General features: G+C 28.5%; 1 protein-coding gene across 1 annotated transcript in view; it reads right to left on the bottom strand.

Annotated features, from left to right (window-relative positions):
• Window positions 1-5,873, bottom strand: part of LOC101497867 (plasma membrane ATPase 4-like) — a 7,738-nt gene extending 1,865 nt beyond the window's left edge. The window contains exons 1-13 of the mRNA XM_004501189.3: window positions 5,652-5,873; window positions 4,524-4,880; window positions 2,874-3,635; window positions 2,653-2,775; window positions 2,358-2,462; window positions 2,113-2,257; window positions 1,850-2,014; window positions 1,500-1,738; window positions 1,374-1,406; window positions 1,186-1,267; window positions 932-1,092; window positions 636-809; window positions 190-372 (exon numbers count right to left, since the gene is read on the bottom strand). Of these exons, the coding sequence (XP_004501246.1) occupies window positions 190-372; window positions 636-809; window positions 932-1,092; window positions 1,186-1,267; window positions 1,374-1,406; window positions 1,500-1,738; window positions 1,850-2,014; window positions 2,113-2,257; window positions 2,358-2,462; window positions 2,653-2,775; window positions 2,874-3,635; window positions 4,524-4,880; window positions 5,652-5,699 (2,577 nt within the window). The 5' untranslated portion in view covers window positions 5,700-5,873. The remainder of the gene's footprint in view (window positions 1-189; window positions 373-635; window positions 810-931; window positions 1,093-1,185; window positions 1,268-1,373; window positions 1,407-1,499; window positions 1,739-1,849; window positions 2,015-2,112; window positions 2,258-2,357; window positions 2,463-2,652; window positions 2,776-2,873; window positions 3,636-4,523; window positions 4,881-5,651) is intronic.
• Between the last annotated feature and the right edge of the window lie 9,725 nt (window positions 5,874-15,598).

Here is a 15,598-nt window from a genome sequence, read left to right as displayed (position 1 = left end):
CTACACGAGAGATAATTAGTTTATTTTTCTTCATATTTATTAAGGGTGCAGAAACATAACTAAAGGTGCTATGTTAGTAAAGAGATAATGCAGTAGAAAATTTGAAATGGGTCTCACAAAAAGGACAAGAAAAAAATCTGAAGATCTTATATTTAGTGACAAAAGTAGTAAGAAAGACAAAGAAATTACCTTGTTCTCCAAAAGATTATCCCAAGCTTTTCCACTGAGAACATAGCGGATTGTGAATTTGAGTATATCAAGAGGGATATAAGTCACTAGACTATACACCCAGATTACTCCAGCCCAACCCCATCCCATTCCCTTAATTCTCGCAAAGCCCCAATTAGCATACACTGCTAGAAATGTTGCCACCTGTAATAAACCATGAAACAAATTATTATTGTCACATATGAAAGCTAGAAGCTTTTAATTAATCAATGATCTGTTTTACCAGCGGATACAGCAGGTCCTAGATTCTAATTTAACCAAAAGTTTTAATTAACCAATTAGCATTTTGTGTGTGATGGTTGTGGAGAAGGAATGAGGAACAGGTGTATGCATATGATCATCAAGAGTGAAGGACTAATGCATATGATCATTGACACCAAGAGTGAGTATAAGAGATTGAAGATTACCAGCTGAGCAATCATGAAAGCACCCAGTAGGAGAAGACCAGGTCTTTCAACAAAGGACCAGCTACGGGACCTGGTGACGAAAATTAAGGCCTGGCTTATAATACTGACTTGTAGGTACAGGGCTGCCATCATTTCTTCAGGGCTTTTTCTCAGAGACCTCACACCAAACTTGTCCTGCAATAATGCAATGTGTTCATAGCTCTTAAATTTTTTGCTACTAGGTGATAGTATTGAGGAAATATGAATTCTCTGTATGTTACAATTTTATCAGATATCCATGAAATATAAATTATTACCGAGAAGAAGTCGGTATCCTTCATGAGCCAGAAAAATACTACTGTCATGAGTGCCATGTAGCTACCTAGCACTACACCAGTAGCAAATATCTCTTTCAGCTTCCAACTGTCTGGTAGTGGAGATGGTTTAACTCTATCCTTGGATATTGTCATAATGGTACCTATTGGCATAGAGTTGAAGGATATTAAATTCACATTTTTCACAGAATAATTGAAGTAAATAATGTGAAGGTCAATCAGACATTATCTCTCACCGTCATTTAGTATGGCGATAATCAACACCATGAAGGGTGCAAAATCAAATTTCCAGATCAGCGCAATGAACATGAAACCAAACTGGAAAAATGAAGAACAGATCACATGAATTGTATGAACCATGTATATAATAAGTATGGACAAGAAGCTGACATTTGCTTATGAATTAAACTTTTTTTGTACTTACCACAATACGAATGGTGATTGACACAGCATAGATCTGCCACAAACAATCATCAATATTCAGTGTTTGGAATGCCAAGATTTTAAAATATAGTCAAGCAAATTAAATCAAGTAAGCAAGGAAACTAACAGTATAGTTCTTCATCCTTTGGAAAATTGCCCTGCTGGTGAGCACTGCACTGATAATGACACTCAGACCAGGTTCAGTAAGGACAATATCAGAAGCACTTCTAGCAGCATCGGTAGCGTCAGCGACAGCAATTCCAATATCTGCTCTCTTTAATGCAGGAGCATCGTTGACACCATCACCCGTCATTCCACATATATGTTTCCTGTCTTGCAGCCTCTTTACGATTTCATATTTGTGTTCTACCAATGTCAGATAGACGACAAAAAAATTATTAACATGTTGGAAACGTAATTGGAAAGAAATATCAATTTATAATGCTATCATCATAATTATGAAGGACCTCAACCTACCAGGAAATACTCCAGCAAATCCATCAGCCTTCTCAATCAACTCATCAACTGGAAGAGCTGAAACAGCAGCATCCTTGCTTTGGCCAAGCAATGAAGAAGATGGATACATGTTTGTTCCCATGCCGAGCCTCCGGCCAGTTTCCTTGGCAATGGCAAGCTGATCACCTAGAGAATGAGAAACCAACATACAGTGTTTAAACTACATGATTTCATTTATAACAATGAAATATGAACTACAAGAAATTAAGAACCTCAAACCTTACCAGTAATCATCTTAACATTCACACCAAGGTTCAGAGCTCTTGTGATGGTTTCAGCACTATCATGCCTAGGAGGATCAAATAGTGGTAATAAACCAACAAATTGCCATGGTGCACCAGGGCTATCTTTATTTTTCTCAGGTATTTCCTGTTATAAACAAACCATTCAATAGCAGCATTAAAATAAAGGTATTCAAGCAACCCAAATAAACTAGAAATGCTAACAGTAATATATCATATTTGCAGACCTGTCTAGCAACACCCAAAGAACGGAGTCCACGCTCAGCGAATTTGTCAATTACTGAATGAGCTTTTTTCCTGACATCCTCTTTGCAGTTGCAGAGGTTCAATATCTAAGCCAGGAGGAAAATTTCAATAAGTTCTCTTCATGAACATAATCATATAGTGTTTTCATGTGTTTTCAAGTCATTACATGATGGGGCAACACATGATTGAATGCATTAATTTTTTTATACTAACAGTGTATATAATTTTTTGTCAAAAAATAAAGTGTATATAAATTAAACTCGACACATATTTTACCTGCTCAGGAGCTCCTTTGCTAGATCGATGCCAGTTTCCATCAGAGTCAATGTATGTTAAAGCAGTTCTTTTGTCTACAGGATTGAATGGGAGAAAATGGACTTCTCTGACACCCGCTCGTGCCTGGCCAATTCAAAGTAAAACTAAAAGTTAGATGTTTTTGTTATCTTCATCCCAAATTCAGTATGAGAAGGAGAGAGCATTTAAGTATATTTACTTACCTCCTTTGGATCGGCAAGCATTCCAACAATAGCAGCATCAATGGCATCCTGATTCTCAGTCCTAGAAGCCCTTGCTGCAAGAAGGATAACATAATCCTTCTCTACACCCTTAGCAAAAACCTCAATCAAATTTTTATCAACAGAAAGCTTATTCAACGTGAGAGTCCCGGTTTTGTCACTGCAGAGAACATCCATCCCTGCCATTTCCTCAATAGCTGTCATTCTTTTTGTAATTGCACCTTGCTGAGAAAGCCTATGAGAACCAATAGCCATAGTAACAGACAAAACAGTTGGCATAGCAATTGGAATTCCTCCAATCAATAGAACCAAAAGATTGTCAATTCCATCTCTGTACTTGCGGTGTTGTATCGGATACATGACAATGAGCTCAATCAAAATTCCAACAGCAATTGAGCAAATGCAGAAGTTACCAATTGCTGTTAAGACTTTCTGAAAGTGACCAACTTGGTTGGTGCTGTCAACAAGGTGAGCAGCTTTACCAAAAAATGTGTGCACTCCAGTAGCAATCACAACTGCTTCAATCTCACCTTTCTTGACAGTTGAGCCAGAAAACACTTCATCTGAGGGATTCTTTGTCGCCGGAAGTGATTCTCCGGTTAAAGCAGACTGATCAACACTCAAAGCATCACCCTCAAGAAGACGAGCATCAGCAGGGATGATATCTCCTAATTTAATGCTGATTATATCACCTGGAACCAAAATTGCAGCATCTTCTTCACTCCATCGACTATCTCTCAGAACCTACAGTTTTTGTAACAACAAAAAGTCAATTAACATTAATACTATTAGATACATAAATGTTATGTCAAGAATGGATAACATAGTCCCTATTAAATGAAGTTAATTAACTACCACGTTAGATATTTCAACTACGTGTAGATTCCAACACTTGAAAATCAAAATTAAACACATTTAAATTTATATTTGTGATTAATAAAGTTCACTGGATGATTAGTAAATTACAACACCTGATCTAACTTATTAACCAAATCTAAAATCATCAACCACGTATGTGAACGTTAATCATTCAAAAAGTTGTTCAACTTTGTTTTTCCAAATCGATGTTCACATAACATTTATGCATATATATATATATATATATATATATATATGTGTGTATATAAACAATGCATGCAAACAAAACTGAAAATACTACATCCCGTCCCGCAACATATTTACAAAAATAAAAAATGTCCTAAAATAATTAACATTAATTATATTTTTTTCAATTGTACTCTATAATTAATATTATAGACCACTCTCAATTTAATATATCTTACTTTGTCTTTATGATAATGATAAACACATTAATACCAGTAAAAATATTATTCTCTCTAATTTTTAGGGTCTATTTTATTACAAATTATGAAGAAAAAAAATAATTTTGATATTCAATAATTTAAAAAAAAAAAACATAAGCAATTTGAATTTAATTGTAATAGTAAAAATCACTTTTTTAAAAAAAAAATCAATTATAAAAAATAATTATTTTGAGAAGCTACTAAAAACAACTTCTCATTTGAATTAATCTTTAAATTACTATTATTTTATAAAAAAGTGATTTGTTCAAATGAAAAAAAGTATAACAAATGGAGAGTTAAAATAAGTGAATTATTATGGAGTATATACCCTTGTTTTGGGTGCTAAACCAGCCATGAGAGCAGCAGCAGCATTACCAGCATTGTTTTCTTCAATGAAACTGATTGTTGAATTAATAACTAATAGAGCAATAATACCAACAAAATCCTGCCAATCAGGAGGTCTTCCACTACCATTAGCTAAAGCAATAGCCATCAATGCAGCAGCTTCCATAACCCATGATAAAGGGTTCCACATAAACCCTAAGAACTTCAAAAACTTGCTCTCCTTTTTCTCTTCCAATTTGTTTGGTCCAAATACTTGTAGACGATTTGATCCTTCCTCTGACGTTAATCCTTCTCTTGAACATTTCAGCTGCTCAAACACTTCCTCCACTGGAATTCTTTCCTGAAAATTATACTCAATGCTGTCAACTTTTATTTTCCATAATTAAATTATTAAAATCAAATATAAATTATTAAAATCAAATACAAATTATTAATTTCTTTTTTATTATTTAATAAAGATTATATAAAATTTGGTATTTGTTTTGCTACTGTAGCACGTCCATGTACATGATTTATAAACTGTGTTATTACATCAGTATATAATTATTCAAATTAAAAATAATGAAAATTGTTTATATGATAGAAAATATTATTAGTATTCATAAAAGAATATTACAGTATTAGTAATAATTTGACATCAGAATAAATTATAGAACTGTTTCACATGATGAAGTGGTTAAATAGGATTGGTGAATGCAAAAAGTTTGTTAGCGTAGGAACTTAAAAGGAATCTCTATTCACGCGCCAAAAGATCACAAGACGCGACACGCACTTTATCTAGTCACAAGTGCATGCTGTGATGATACTTTCTCACCAAATTTTCGTTAATGTAATTTAGGTGACTTAATTGGGCATTAAAACTCTTAATTGAAATATTAGCATATAAATTCAAATGAATGAGTATAAGTGATTTGAATTCTATCTCAATTTTAAACATAAAGAATGATGAAAACTGAAAGTCCATCTGTTCTTATTTATAAGAAAAATATTAATATATTTAGTGTAAAATTTAGATCAAATATATCAACAGTTTTTACTTATAGATAGTAACAAATGGAGTGTATAGAATTGAAATGGTGGTAAAATGAAGAAAATAGTAAGATGTAAATACCAGATCAACGTTTTCATTTTTGATCTCCTCGAGGCTGATTCCTCCCATGTTGGAACAATTTCAGCGTTCAAGTTAATTACACCAACAAACAGACTCTAATTAATTTAAATTCAAATTCAAAGGGTGGAGAGTCATGGAACAATTAAAAGAGCATAGAAAATAAATAGTATTGCAAAGTGATGAGTTTATGTTTAATGTGAAAAAAATGAATTGTGATGCAGCGTTTGGTTTGAGTGATAGGGTGGTATATATATACTCCCTCTCATGTTAATGTTATGCAATGTATGTTATGTTATGTATGTATGTATACATATTCATGTCATGGTGTGAGTGATTGTCACAATAATCAATAAATAAAGTAATAACCGGTCGAGGTATGGCACCAAATTTTTGTAGGTGAGAAATAATAATAGATGAAGTTTGGTGATGTGTATGGTTTGGTTTATGCGTTTTCAAAGTGGTGGGGTTCCACATTAGCAACACTTTTTGTGTCATTTCTTCTTTCAACGGTCACGCCCTGGCTCAACACTTTTTGAATATTGCATGCAGTCAAAACTATATTTGGTCATGTGGTAAAATGTATGAAACTTTTAAGTTCATAATTTTGAATTTATTAAAAGAAAAGAAAAGAAAATTTAAATAATTTGATCTTAATCTTAATCAATTATAATCATCAACTATAAAAGTGCATGTAATCATATCCTTAATAATGTTGATGATGATGGGTTATGAGATGATGATGCTATAAAGGTTATACTGCGTCTCCTTTCTTCCTTTCCCGTTTTGTGTTCAACTTGTACAATTTAAATTTCTATTTTTCATATCACATTAATTTTGGTTTGACCTATTCTTTTTTACTTTTCTTTTCAATCTCTCTTACGTACCAATTTCGTATACTCCTGCTTACCATGTAAGTTAGTGCTATACTTTTGCCCATCCATTATAAAGATTGTCATATACTATTCTCTATGCACTCAAAGGTAAGCAAAAATAACTAATAGGTATATTTACTAAGAATGGCAGATGATTTCTTTTAATTTTTTTTATGCAATCAATTTTTGAACTAATTATATTCTCCAAGCTATTATTTTTCTTCACTTAATTTTCCATGATAAAATAGTTTCATAATTTGATTGAATTAATTAAAAATATATTTTGAGAATAATAGAACTAAATAAGGCAAACTTAATTGTAATGTGTTTATATTTTACACCAACAATGTCTCGAGGGAGTAATTTCAGAATTTTATTAGTACATAATAATAGTGTAAAAAACTATAACTAAATGTATTTTATAAAAATTAAAAAAAAATTAAGACACATTTTCATACAAAGTCAGAAGAACTATCAATCTTATTAAAAATTTATAATAAAATTTCTGTATAATCTATTAATTAAAAAATTCTAGACTTAAATCCATTTCACATATATATAAATGAAAAATTCAATCATTATCTCAACTCCAATTATATATATTATAATTATTAAATTGAATTTATATATAATATCGATCTAAAAGTTATGTGTGTACTTAATCATATCTCATCATAAAAATATTTAAAAAAAATTAACATTGCAAAATGAAATTGTGTCTTTTTTATAAAATTATATTATAAGTGCATATCAATTAATTTCACTTGTACAAATTAGTTAAAAAAATTCACATATATAGTATATTAATATTGCAGTTAAACTAAAAAACTAAGGTATTGTTACAAAGAGTAAATAATGCAATGATTTGTTATATATATATATATATATATATATATATATATATATATATATATATATATATATATATATATCCTCCTATATGATCTGAGTAATTATTGAGTCACAAATCTAAATTATTTAGATATACAATAAATATAAGCATCATTTAACTTTTTTAATAATAATAATAATATTTTTTTTCTCTCTACATATTTTATTTGTGTGTGCAAGTCTAAATAAATTAAATTTGTGGTTGTGATCAGGCTAACATGCTCCCAATGATAATCGGCACCGATACTATAAGGAACTCACATCATTTTTTGATTGAATCCTTTACGGGCATAGATGAATGGATGGATTCAACTTGTGAGGAAAATTTTTGATACATTAATTGTGAATAAAAGTTTTGCATTGGTGAAAATCTAGCACCATATAAATAAGAAAACTCATGTAATTGATATTTTAAGGTTTTGAATATAATGTAATGACTAATCTATTAATGTGATTTTAACGTGATGATTCTTCTTAAGACACTTTTTCAATACACTCTATCACGCTTAACACACTATATATAGTGGATTTGGTGTCTAAGTAACATTTCTCATCTTCTAATAAACTTCGTAACATCAATTAGAGAAGATGAGTTTAACATTAATAATCATTTGAATAATTATTTAAGTGTTCGTATATCAATATCGAGTCATATGATCGATTATCCAATATATTTTCTAATAAAATAGAAGTTTTGAATTAGAGTTTAACTTTTAAGATGATAAAAGCATTAAAACTCATATGAAAGAGAGTTTTACCACCATATTATCCGACTTTAAGGCTTAGTTTTACTACCACAAAAGAATATATTTAGTTTTAAAAAAATTGTCTTAAAATTTTATCACACATATATCTAATTAAATCACACTGTAATATCATTTTTCTATGTTAACTCCTGAAATATTTTCACAAAAAAGTATTTAAAGTAATTTGATTGAATGTATGTCTAAAAAAAATTTACATGATTTTACATTGGAATTTTTTATCGGTTGAGATGTTAATTATTGATATATTTTATACTTGAAATGACAAAGCTATATACATATATATCAAAGATCCTAGTAATCACAAGTCCTAATCAATATTCCCAGTTCCTTTTCAAAAAATTAATATTCCGAATTGGCACATGCATTTTGCGCTGTACATACATGAGCAAAGTGCAAAGTGGAAAGTGCAAAAATACTCTTTCAATGTAACAAGTTTAGGGGCATAAAAGTGGAATTTAACAGCCTTGATGTGATTCCTCTTTCTCCTATGTTTGAGCTCCATATGCATGCACAGCCAAGTATCTTCTAAGGAAGGTTACAAATTATAAAATTAATTACTATGAATTAATATTCTTTTTTATATATATAAAATTAATGATTGTGAATATTCGAATATTGGCAATATACTATACAATCCAAACTTCATTATATTTTCCTCGACTTTGATTCTTCTAGTGCTATTGAAGCAAATAACAAACTTTGGTCCATTATGCTTTTCTTCTTCTATTCAATTTCCTCATAAAAATCACACGTAAAATGGTTTGTCTACAAACATCAATTTGCTCCGTTCATTAATGGCCCTAGAATATAGGCACCAATTCGATGGTGAAATTTCATGTTACCTTTATATTGGAAGAATATATAATTAACAACAAAATGAATTCTGTAAAAAATAGTATTACTCTAATACATATATATATGTTAAAGATGATAAAGATGAGAACTGAGGAAGAATTGATGATGACTTAACATTAAATGCATGATACAGTAATAATTTTGTTGACCTAATTTTGGTAAATTGATTATGGTAAATGGAAACAACTTAGTGAATAGATCTATTTGTCGGTGCATATTCATCATTTTTTATTTTTGACGAATTTATATTTGTTTTCTTTTTCGTTAATGTATTTTACTAATTTGAATGAATTATTATTATTTTTAGTAAAAAAATAATACATATGTACCAAAGAAATTGTAAAATCAATCTTTTTAGATAGATAATCATTATTTTTTATATTGAGATTTCTAGAATTTGGTATAAAAAAATTAGTAGACAAGAAAAGGCCAGAACTTGATTTAAAACTAAATTAAAAAAAAATTTGAAACTTTTTATTTAAACTAGAAAAATGGAGTTGTTTTGCTTAGCTCAAGTATTTCCACATTGTGTGGGACTTGTTACATAGTATATAGTACTACTATAGTAGGTTTGAAGCATTTGAGGAAATTATAGTGTAAATTAAGATCTTTAAAAGTTAAGATCTTTAAAAAGGGTAATAAGATATTTACCATAATTTTGTTGTTTCACTGTTGACCTAAATTAAAGAAGTTGTATGGTTCCAAATTAAAATGTCAATGGGAAGCTTTCATTTCCCTTTGGCTTATTTCACCGTGTCTATCTTACATAACTCGTAGGAAGATAAATAAGCATTTGTACTTCAAAATAAAAAATATGTGATCTCTTATGAAAAATAAAATAGATTTCTTAAGCAAGCTTGGGTTAACATTCAATTGAAGGAAAATGGCATACATAAAGAGAAATTTTGACATCAATTTAAATGGCTAACTTAATTCAAAAAATGGTTAATTGTGTTTAGTTATTACAATTCATTTATCCAATAAATTAACCACAATTTTAAACTTCATTGTTCAATCACAATTTTCACATGTTTGAAATATACATATATGTCTATTCATCAAACATCTAAATTGTGTTTAAATATACATTTAAATATTATGGTTAATAACTTTTAAAATTGTAGTCAGGCTATGTTTGCCAATTCTAAAAAAATGAGCTTAAAGCTTATAAAGGTAATAATCATTTATTAGTTTATAGTTTATAGCATTTTTTTTATAATCTAATTCAAGTAGTTTATGAGTAAGGATGAGAATATATCAGGCCGACCGAAAGGGGCCTACGACCTAGCCTACGTCAGGCTCAAATCATACCATATTTTTTTCTTAAACAAATAAGGTGAAGGGTTTAAAAAAAAACTATTTAGTTTAAAAAAAAGGTCAAACTACATGTCACATAATAAGCCTTTTAATTTTTATTATATAGTAATAAATATAAATAATATTTTTTTTACTACATTAATTATTATATTAAATTTTAATTTTTTGTTATATAGTAATTTACGTATATTTACCTAATTTAGTTTTTGACATATTTAAATGTATTATTATAAAATATAATTTAAGTATAATGTATATAAAGTCATATTCTTTAAAATGTGATGTTAAATATCAAAATAAAACTTAATTTCATTTGTTAATCTATTTAAATATATGTTTGATTACTTATTCAAAAATGTTAAATGAAATAGGCTTTTAAGTAGGCTAGCAAGTCATATCTGACTTCTATTAAGAAGAGACTTAGGCCTAAAAAGTCTTAAGGCCTAAAAAGTAAGACTATGACATGCCACATGTTAGATTTATGCTTTGAATTTTTTGAAAAGTCAGACTTAGACCTAGCAAAACTTAGCTCGACCCAACTTATTTATATCCCTACTTATGAGCGTAGAACTTATAATTTATCATTTTTTTTCTTCCAATTCTTCGCTTACTATTGTATCTATAATCATTTTTTTATCATTTATAATTTATTTATTATAATTTAAAATAAATAATTTTAAAAATTTAAAATAATAATTTATTTATAAATAAATTATATAATTTAAATGTAAAATAAATAATAACTTAAAATAAATAGTTTAAAATAATGTACTTATCATAATTTTAAATAATTTATATTTTAAAATAATAATATTTTAAAGTAAATAACTTATTTATTTTAGTTTAAAATAAATAATTAAATATATCAGATTGATAAATTTTAAATTAATAAAAAATCAATTTTAAAATATTTTAAGCATTAATTCATAAAATTATTTTTAATTTAGAATACATTTTTATATCTTTTACATTTTAAGTTAATTTTATCAAACACTTATATTAATTTAACAGCTATCAATCATATAAGCTATCAACTATCAGTTATTTGTTACTCCATCTGAAATAAAATATAAACAAAAATGATAATTACAAAGTTGATGTATCTAATTAAGAATTTAGTCCAACTACATCAACTTTTTTTTAACTATTATTTTTGTTTATATTTCATTCAACAAATCTTAATTGTATACAGTTGGATGATTAATGAATAGTACATCTTTTTATATTCATTAATAATTAATTATCTCCTACTAATTAACCATATATTTGAATGGTATTAACTATCTTAGCAGATGTAGAAACTCTGTATCAAAATAACACAACTTGATTTTCCTATTTATAATACAATAACAATTAAAATGTCATATTTGTCCCTTAATATTGTTTATATTATGTAAAGTGGTCCTTGGTTGTTGCATCCTAACATTACCCCCACAAATTAAGTTCCTTCGTGCTCTCTCTTTTTGACCTACCAAAACAAAAAGGCAATAGATATGCCATGAGTATAAAGTTGAACATAAAACGAAATTGGAAAGAAAGGCCAAGATAAGAGATGCCATTAGAATAATTATTATTGCTTCCAAAAGTTGATTGGGCTTACAGTAATTCTCCGGTCTAATTTTAGGCACATTAACCAAAAATAATATTTCTTTTATATTATCTTTTATTGTAGACGAGATATTATAATTATCACCACAAATTTACACATAATTACAAAATTTCAAATCAAATTTAGATATAATATTCAACTTAACGATCATATTTTATCGATTAAACTAAAACTTAAAGCACAAAATTAATACTTTTTTTTATTGGCTAGTGATAAGAACCAAGTGGCGCAAAGATTCTTAAGAAACAGCCTTACACAAGGCATATATAGTTTTTGGATTGGGTTTGCAAAATAATTGATGTCCAGGTCAGGAGGAATGTGTCCTAAGTGAATAGTGGAAGTGCCCCACCTTTCACTCTCAAAGGCAAGGAGGGATTTAGGGCAATTAATGTCTTTTTCAAGGATTTGACATATAAAATCACCACATAGAAATTTAGTTTGTTTATGTGATTGAGAAACACACATATAAAATATGAATTTAATTTCTATATATTATTGATATAAGATTTTTTATATTATTAATAAATCATAATAATTAAATAAAAAACGTTTGGTTTGTATATAATCTATTTATAAAATCATATATATATATATGATTAACTACGATTTATTTGATAACATAAAAAAAAAGTTACATTAATATAAAAATTAATCTCATAAAACATAACATTGAAATGTATATAGATATTCCAACCACAAGTGGCGAGGGCCTTTTGTTTGTGATAACTTTGAATCACAAGTTAGACATTAAAAAATTATAGGAGTTAAATATTTCATGAAATGGACTGAAATTGAAGTTCGTCACTCAATTCAGTGACTCCAATTATTATATGTTTTACAATCCAAATATACCAAAATTAATTAGCAGAATAACTAAAATTGACTAACCGGCTTTAGTTTTAGAACCTAATTTTCTATTTCGTTAATTTAGAGAAGGAAATTGTCTTATCTATACAATTTCAAAAACTGATCATGATGATTAACTTGTAATTACCATCAATTTTGATGGGATTGAGAAACTTCTCTGAACCAACGATATTTAAAAGTACAAAAGTTCCCTTTTATTCTTTTATTTTTATTTTGTGTGCCCAATTCTATTTTATTCTTTACCCCACCTTTTGCTACTTGTTACGGTGCTATCGATCAGTATTGTCGTATTCATCACTTAAACTAGAATAAAGTAACAAATCCAACATTTTCTATTCTTTCTATATAGTTTCATTTTCTCTCAATCACCAATTTAAATTTAAATATGTATTTTTTACTAATGCACGAAGAGAAACAGTATTTTTTTCGCTTGATATAAAAAACTTTTCATTTCGTTATTTTTCTTTTACATTTTTCCTAAAAAATTGGTTTTGCTTTCCACTTAGGAAAAATCTGGCAGTTTACAAACATGAAAGAAATATGTTTTAAGAAATTATGTAAATATTTGTACACTATTGATTATTGAATATTTGTTTAATATAAGAATTCACCACCTTTAAAAAAAATAATCACCTTTGACAAAATACACTGAACATAAATAAATAAATAAATAAATAATATAATAAAAATAATAATAATAATAATAATAATAATAATAATAATAATAATAATAATAATAATTTAAAAAAAAAGTGTGGTTAGCTTGAACAAGTGGATCGAAGTCGTGATAGGATTATGACACGAAGTTGGATGGTTGAAGTTAGATTTGTCACGAGAAAATAGTGGTAGGACATATCTCTCGAAAAAAACCCAAAAAATGATGATATGTTTGTTGTTGGATTCTGAAATTAAGTTACCTCTCAAAGTTGATATCCTTCCATTTTCATTTTAAGTTGCCCAAATTCTAGAAAATGAAATGAAATTGAGAAGAGTCTCGTGTGTGTGTGGTTTAGGTGCCATGTGAGGTTGTGACAAGTACTATCTAAGAGTTGTACACATAAATTACTCAAGAACCATAAAGAGAATTCAAGGACCATTTGCTTGTGAATGAAGACGTTGCTTTTTGTTATATGTTATGCCATAGGAATCTTATCAAATGCATGTTGGTGTGACAATGAGAGAGAGTGGAAGAAACATTCTTAGGCACATACAACTCAAAGCACACATTATTATCAAAAGTAATATTCAAATCAATCATTCATATCAAAAAAATATGCATTAATGATTTGACTACATAATTTGTATGCGTGTTAACTTTTAATTTTCTTTTAAGTGGAATATTAATGGTTACTAATTTGTTAGACTGATAAAAAATTTAATAGATCAATCAAAGGGCTAATTTAATTTTCAATGAGAATGTTCATTTGTCTCTTGATTTTATTTTCCTACTCTTAAAAATTATCGGAAGCTAAGATCAGGTATACGATCGAGAGCTAGAATATAGTAAAAAGTCAGAAAAATAGTAAAGTTAGATAAACATTCACCTCTTCATAATACTAATTCTCCGTCTATTTCAATATGGACCACCAATTTTTTTTTGTTTTAACTGGACTACTATCAACTTTACTTTAAGGGTGTTTCTTCTCCTACTCTCTAATATTATCTAATACACAAAAATATATATTTGTATTTATCAATTCAAACGTGTAAAAATATATTTAGATTAGTCAATCCAAACAAAATTCAAGAGATTTTGAGAAAGACTTTGTCATCAAAAAAGATATTTTGTTAATTTAAATTAAATGTTTACAATACAAATTCGTTATGAGAAGCATGATTTATTTGGCAACAATGCATGAAAGCTCACGAGAGGCTGAAGTACCACTAAAATTAAAAAGTAGATAAATTTGGATTTTATTTTTTTTGTTAACTTCTTGGAAATTCTGTTTCAGTTGGACTTCTTCTCTTGATGGTGGGTCAATGATGAAGAGTACGTCTTCATAGAGGCCTCTTGTATTGGGCATCTAATTGATTATAGTCTGAAATATCGTACATATGAAAATGACTTCCAAAATTACAATTTTCTTGTGTATTCATGTGCAGATATAACATTGAACTATTCTAGGACTTTTTTGTACCAACAAACCATTCTTACATAGCAAGATATACGTATCCAGTTTACCACTCTGATCATGAGTGTTGCATAGTCTAAAATTCATTTAAATCCACATCAAATGATGACCGTTATGGTTCGGTCTACTTGTCTTCTTCCTTGTATGGTTCGGTCTAATTGTTAATTTCTTGTTGTTAGTTGACGTGTACAAGGAATGTGAACAAATGCCTCTTCAGTTCCTCTAATATTAGACAATCGTACTTGAGAATTTTTAGGTAAATATGAATGAAATGTTTTGTCAATAAAGCCCTCCAAAATCCCCCCTATGTCGTATATGAAAGTATAAAAATTTAATTGACTCAAATATATTCAAGGAACAAAACAACTCAATCAAACCTTATTATATTATCATGTTCTCATTTTCATTTATTTATTTTAAAATAGTCTGATTGTATGCTGTATAGCTGCAGAAAAAAGTTTCAAATGCAGTACATAATCTTATATGGCTGTTCTCTTTCTTAAATTGTTCCAAGAGTGAGTCAATGTTTCGTCTGGTTTGATACCCTCTACAATTTTCCAAAATGGCACAAAGTACATGATTGGATTGATGGTGAATTGACGGAATTATGGTGAACCCCTGCAATTTAAACAATAAC

The sequence above is a fragment of the Cicer arietinum genome, chromosome 5 (assembly GCF_000331145.2).
Source record: "Cicer arietinum cultivar CDC Frontier isolate Library 1 chromosome 5, Cicar.CDCFrontier_v2.0, whole genome shotgun sequence".
Lineage (NCBI taxonomy): Eukaryota > Viridiplantae > Streptophyta > Magnoliopsida > Fabales > Fabaceae > Cicer > Cicer arietinum.
Note: the sequence above shows the minus strand (reverse complement) of the source record. Positions and strands in the feature narration are given on the sequence as shown.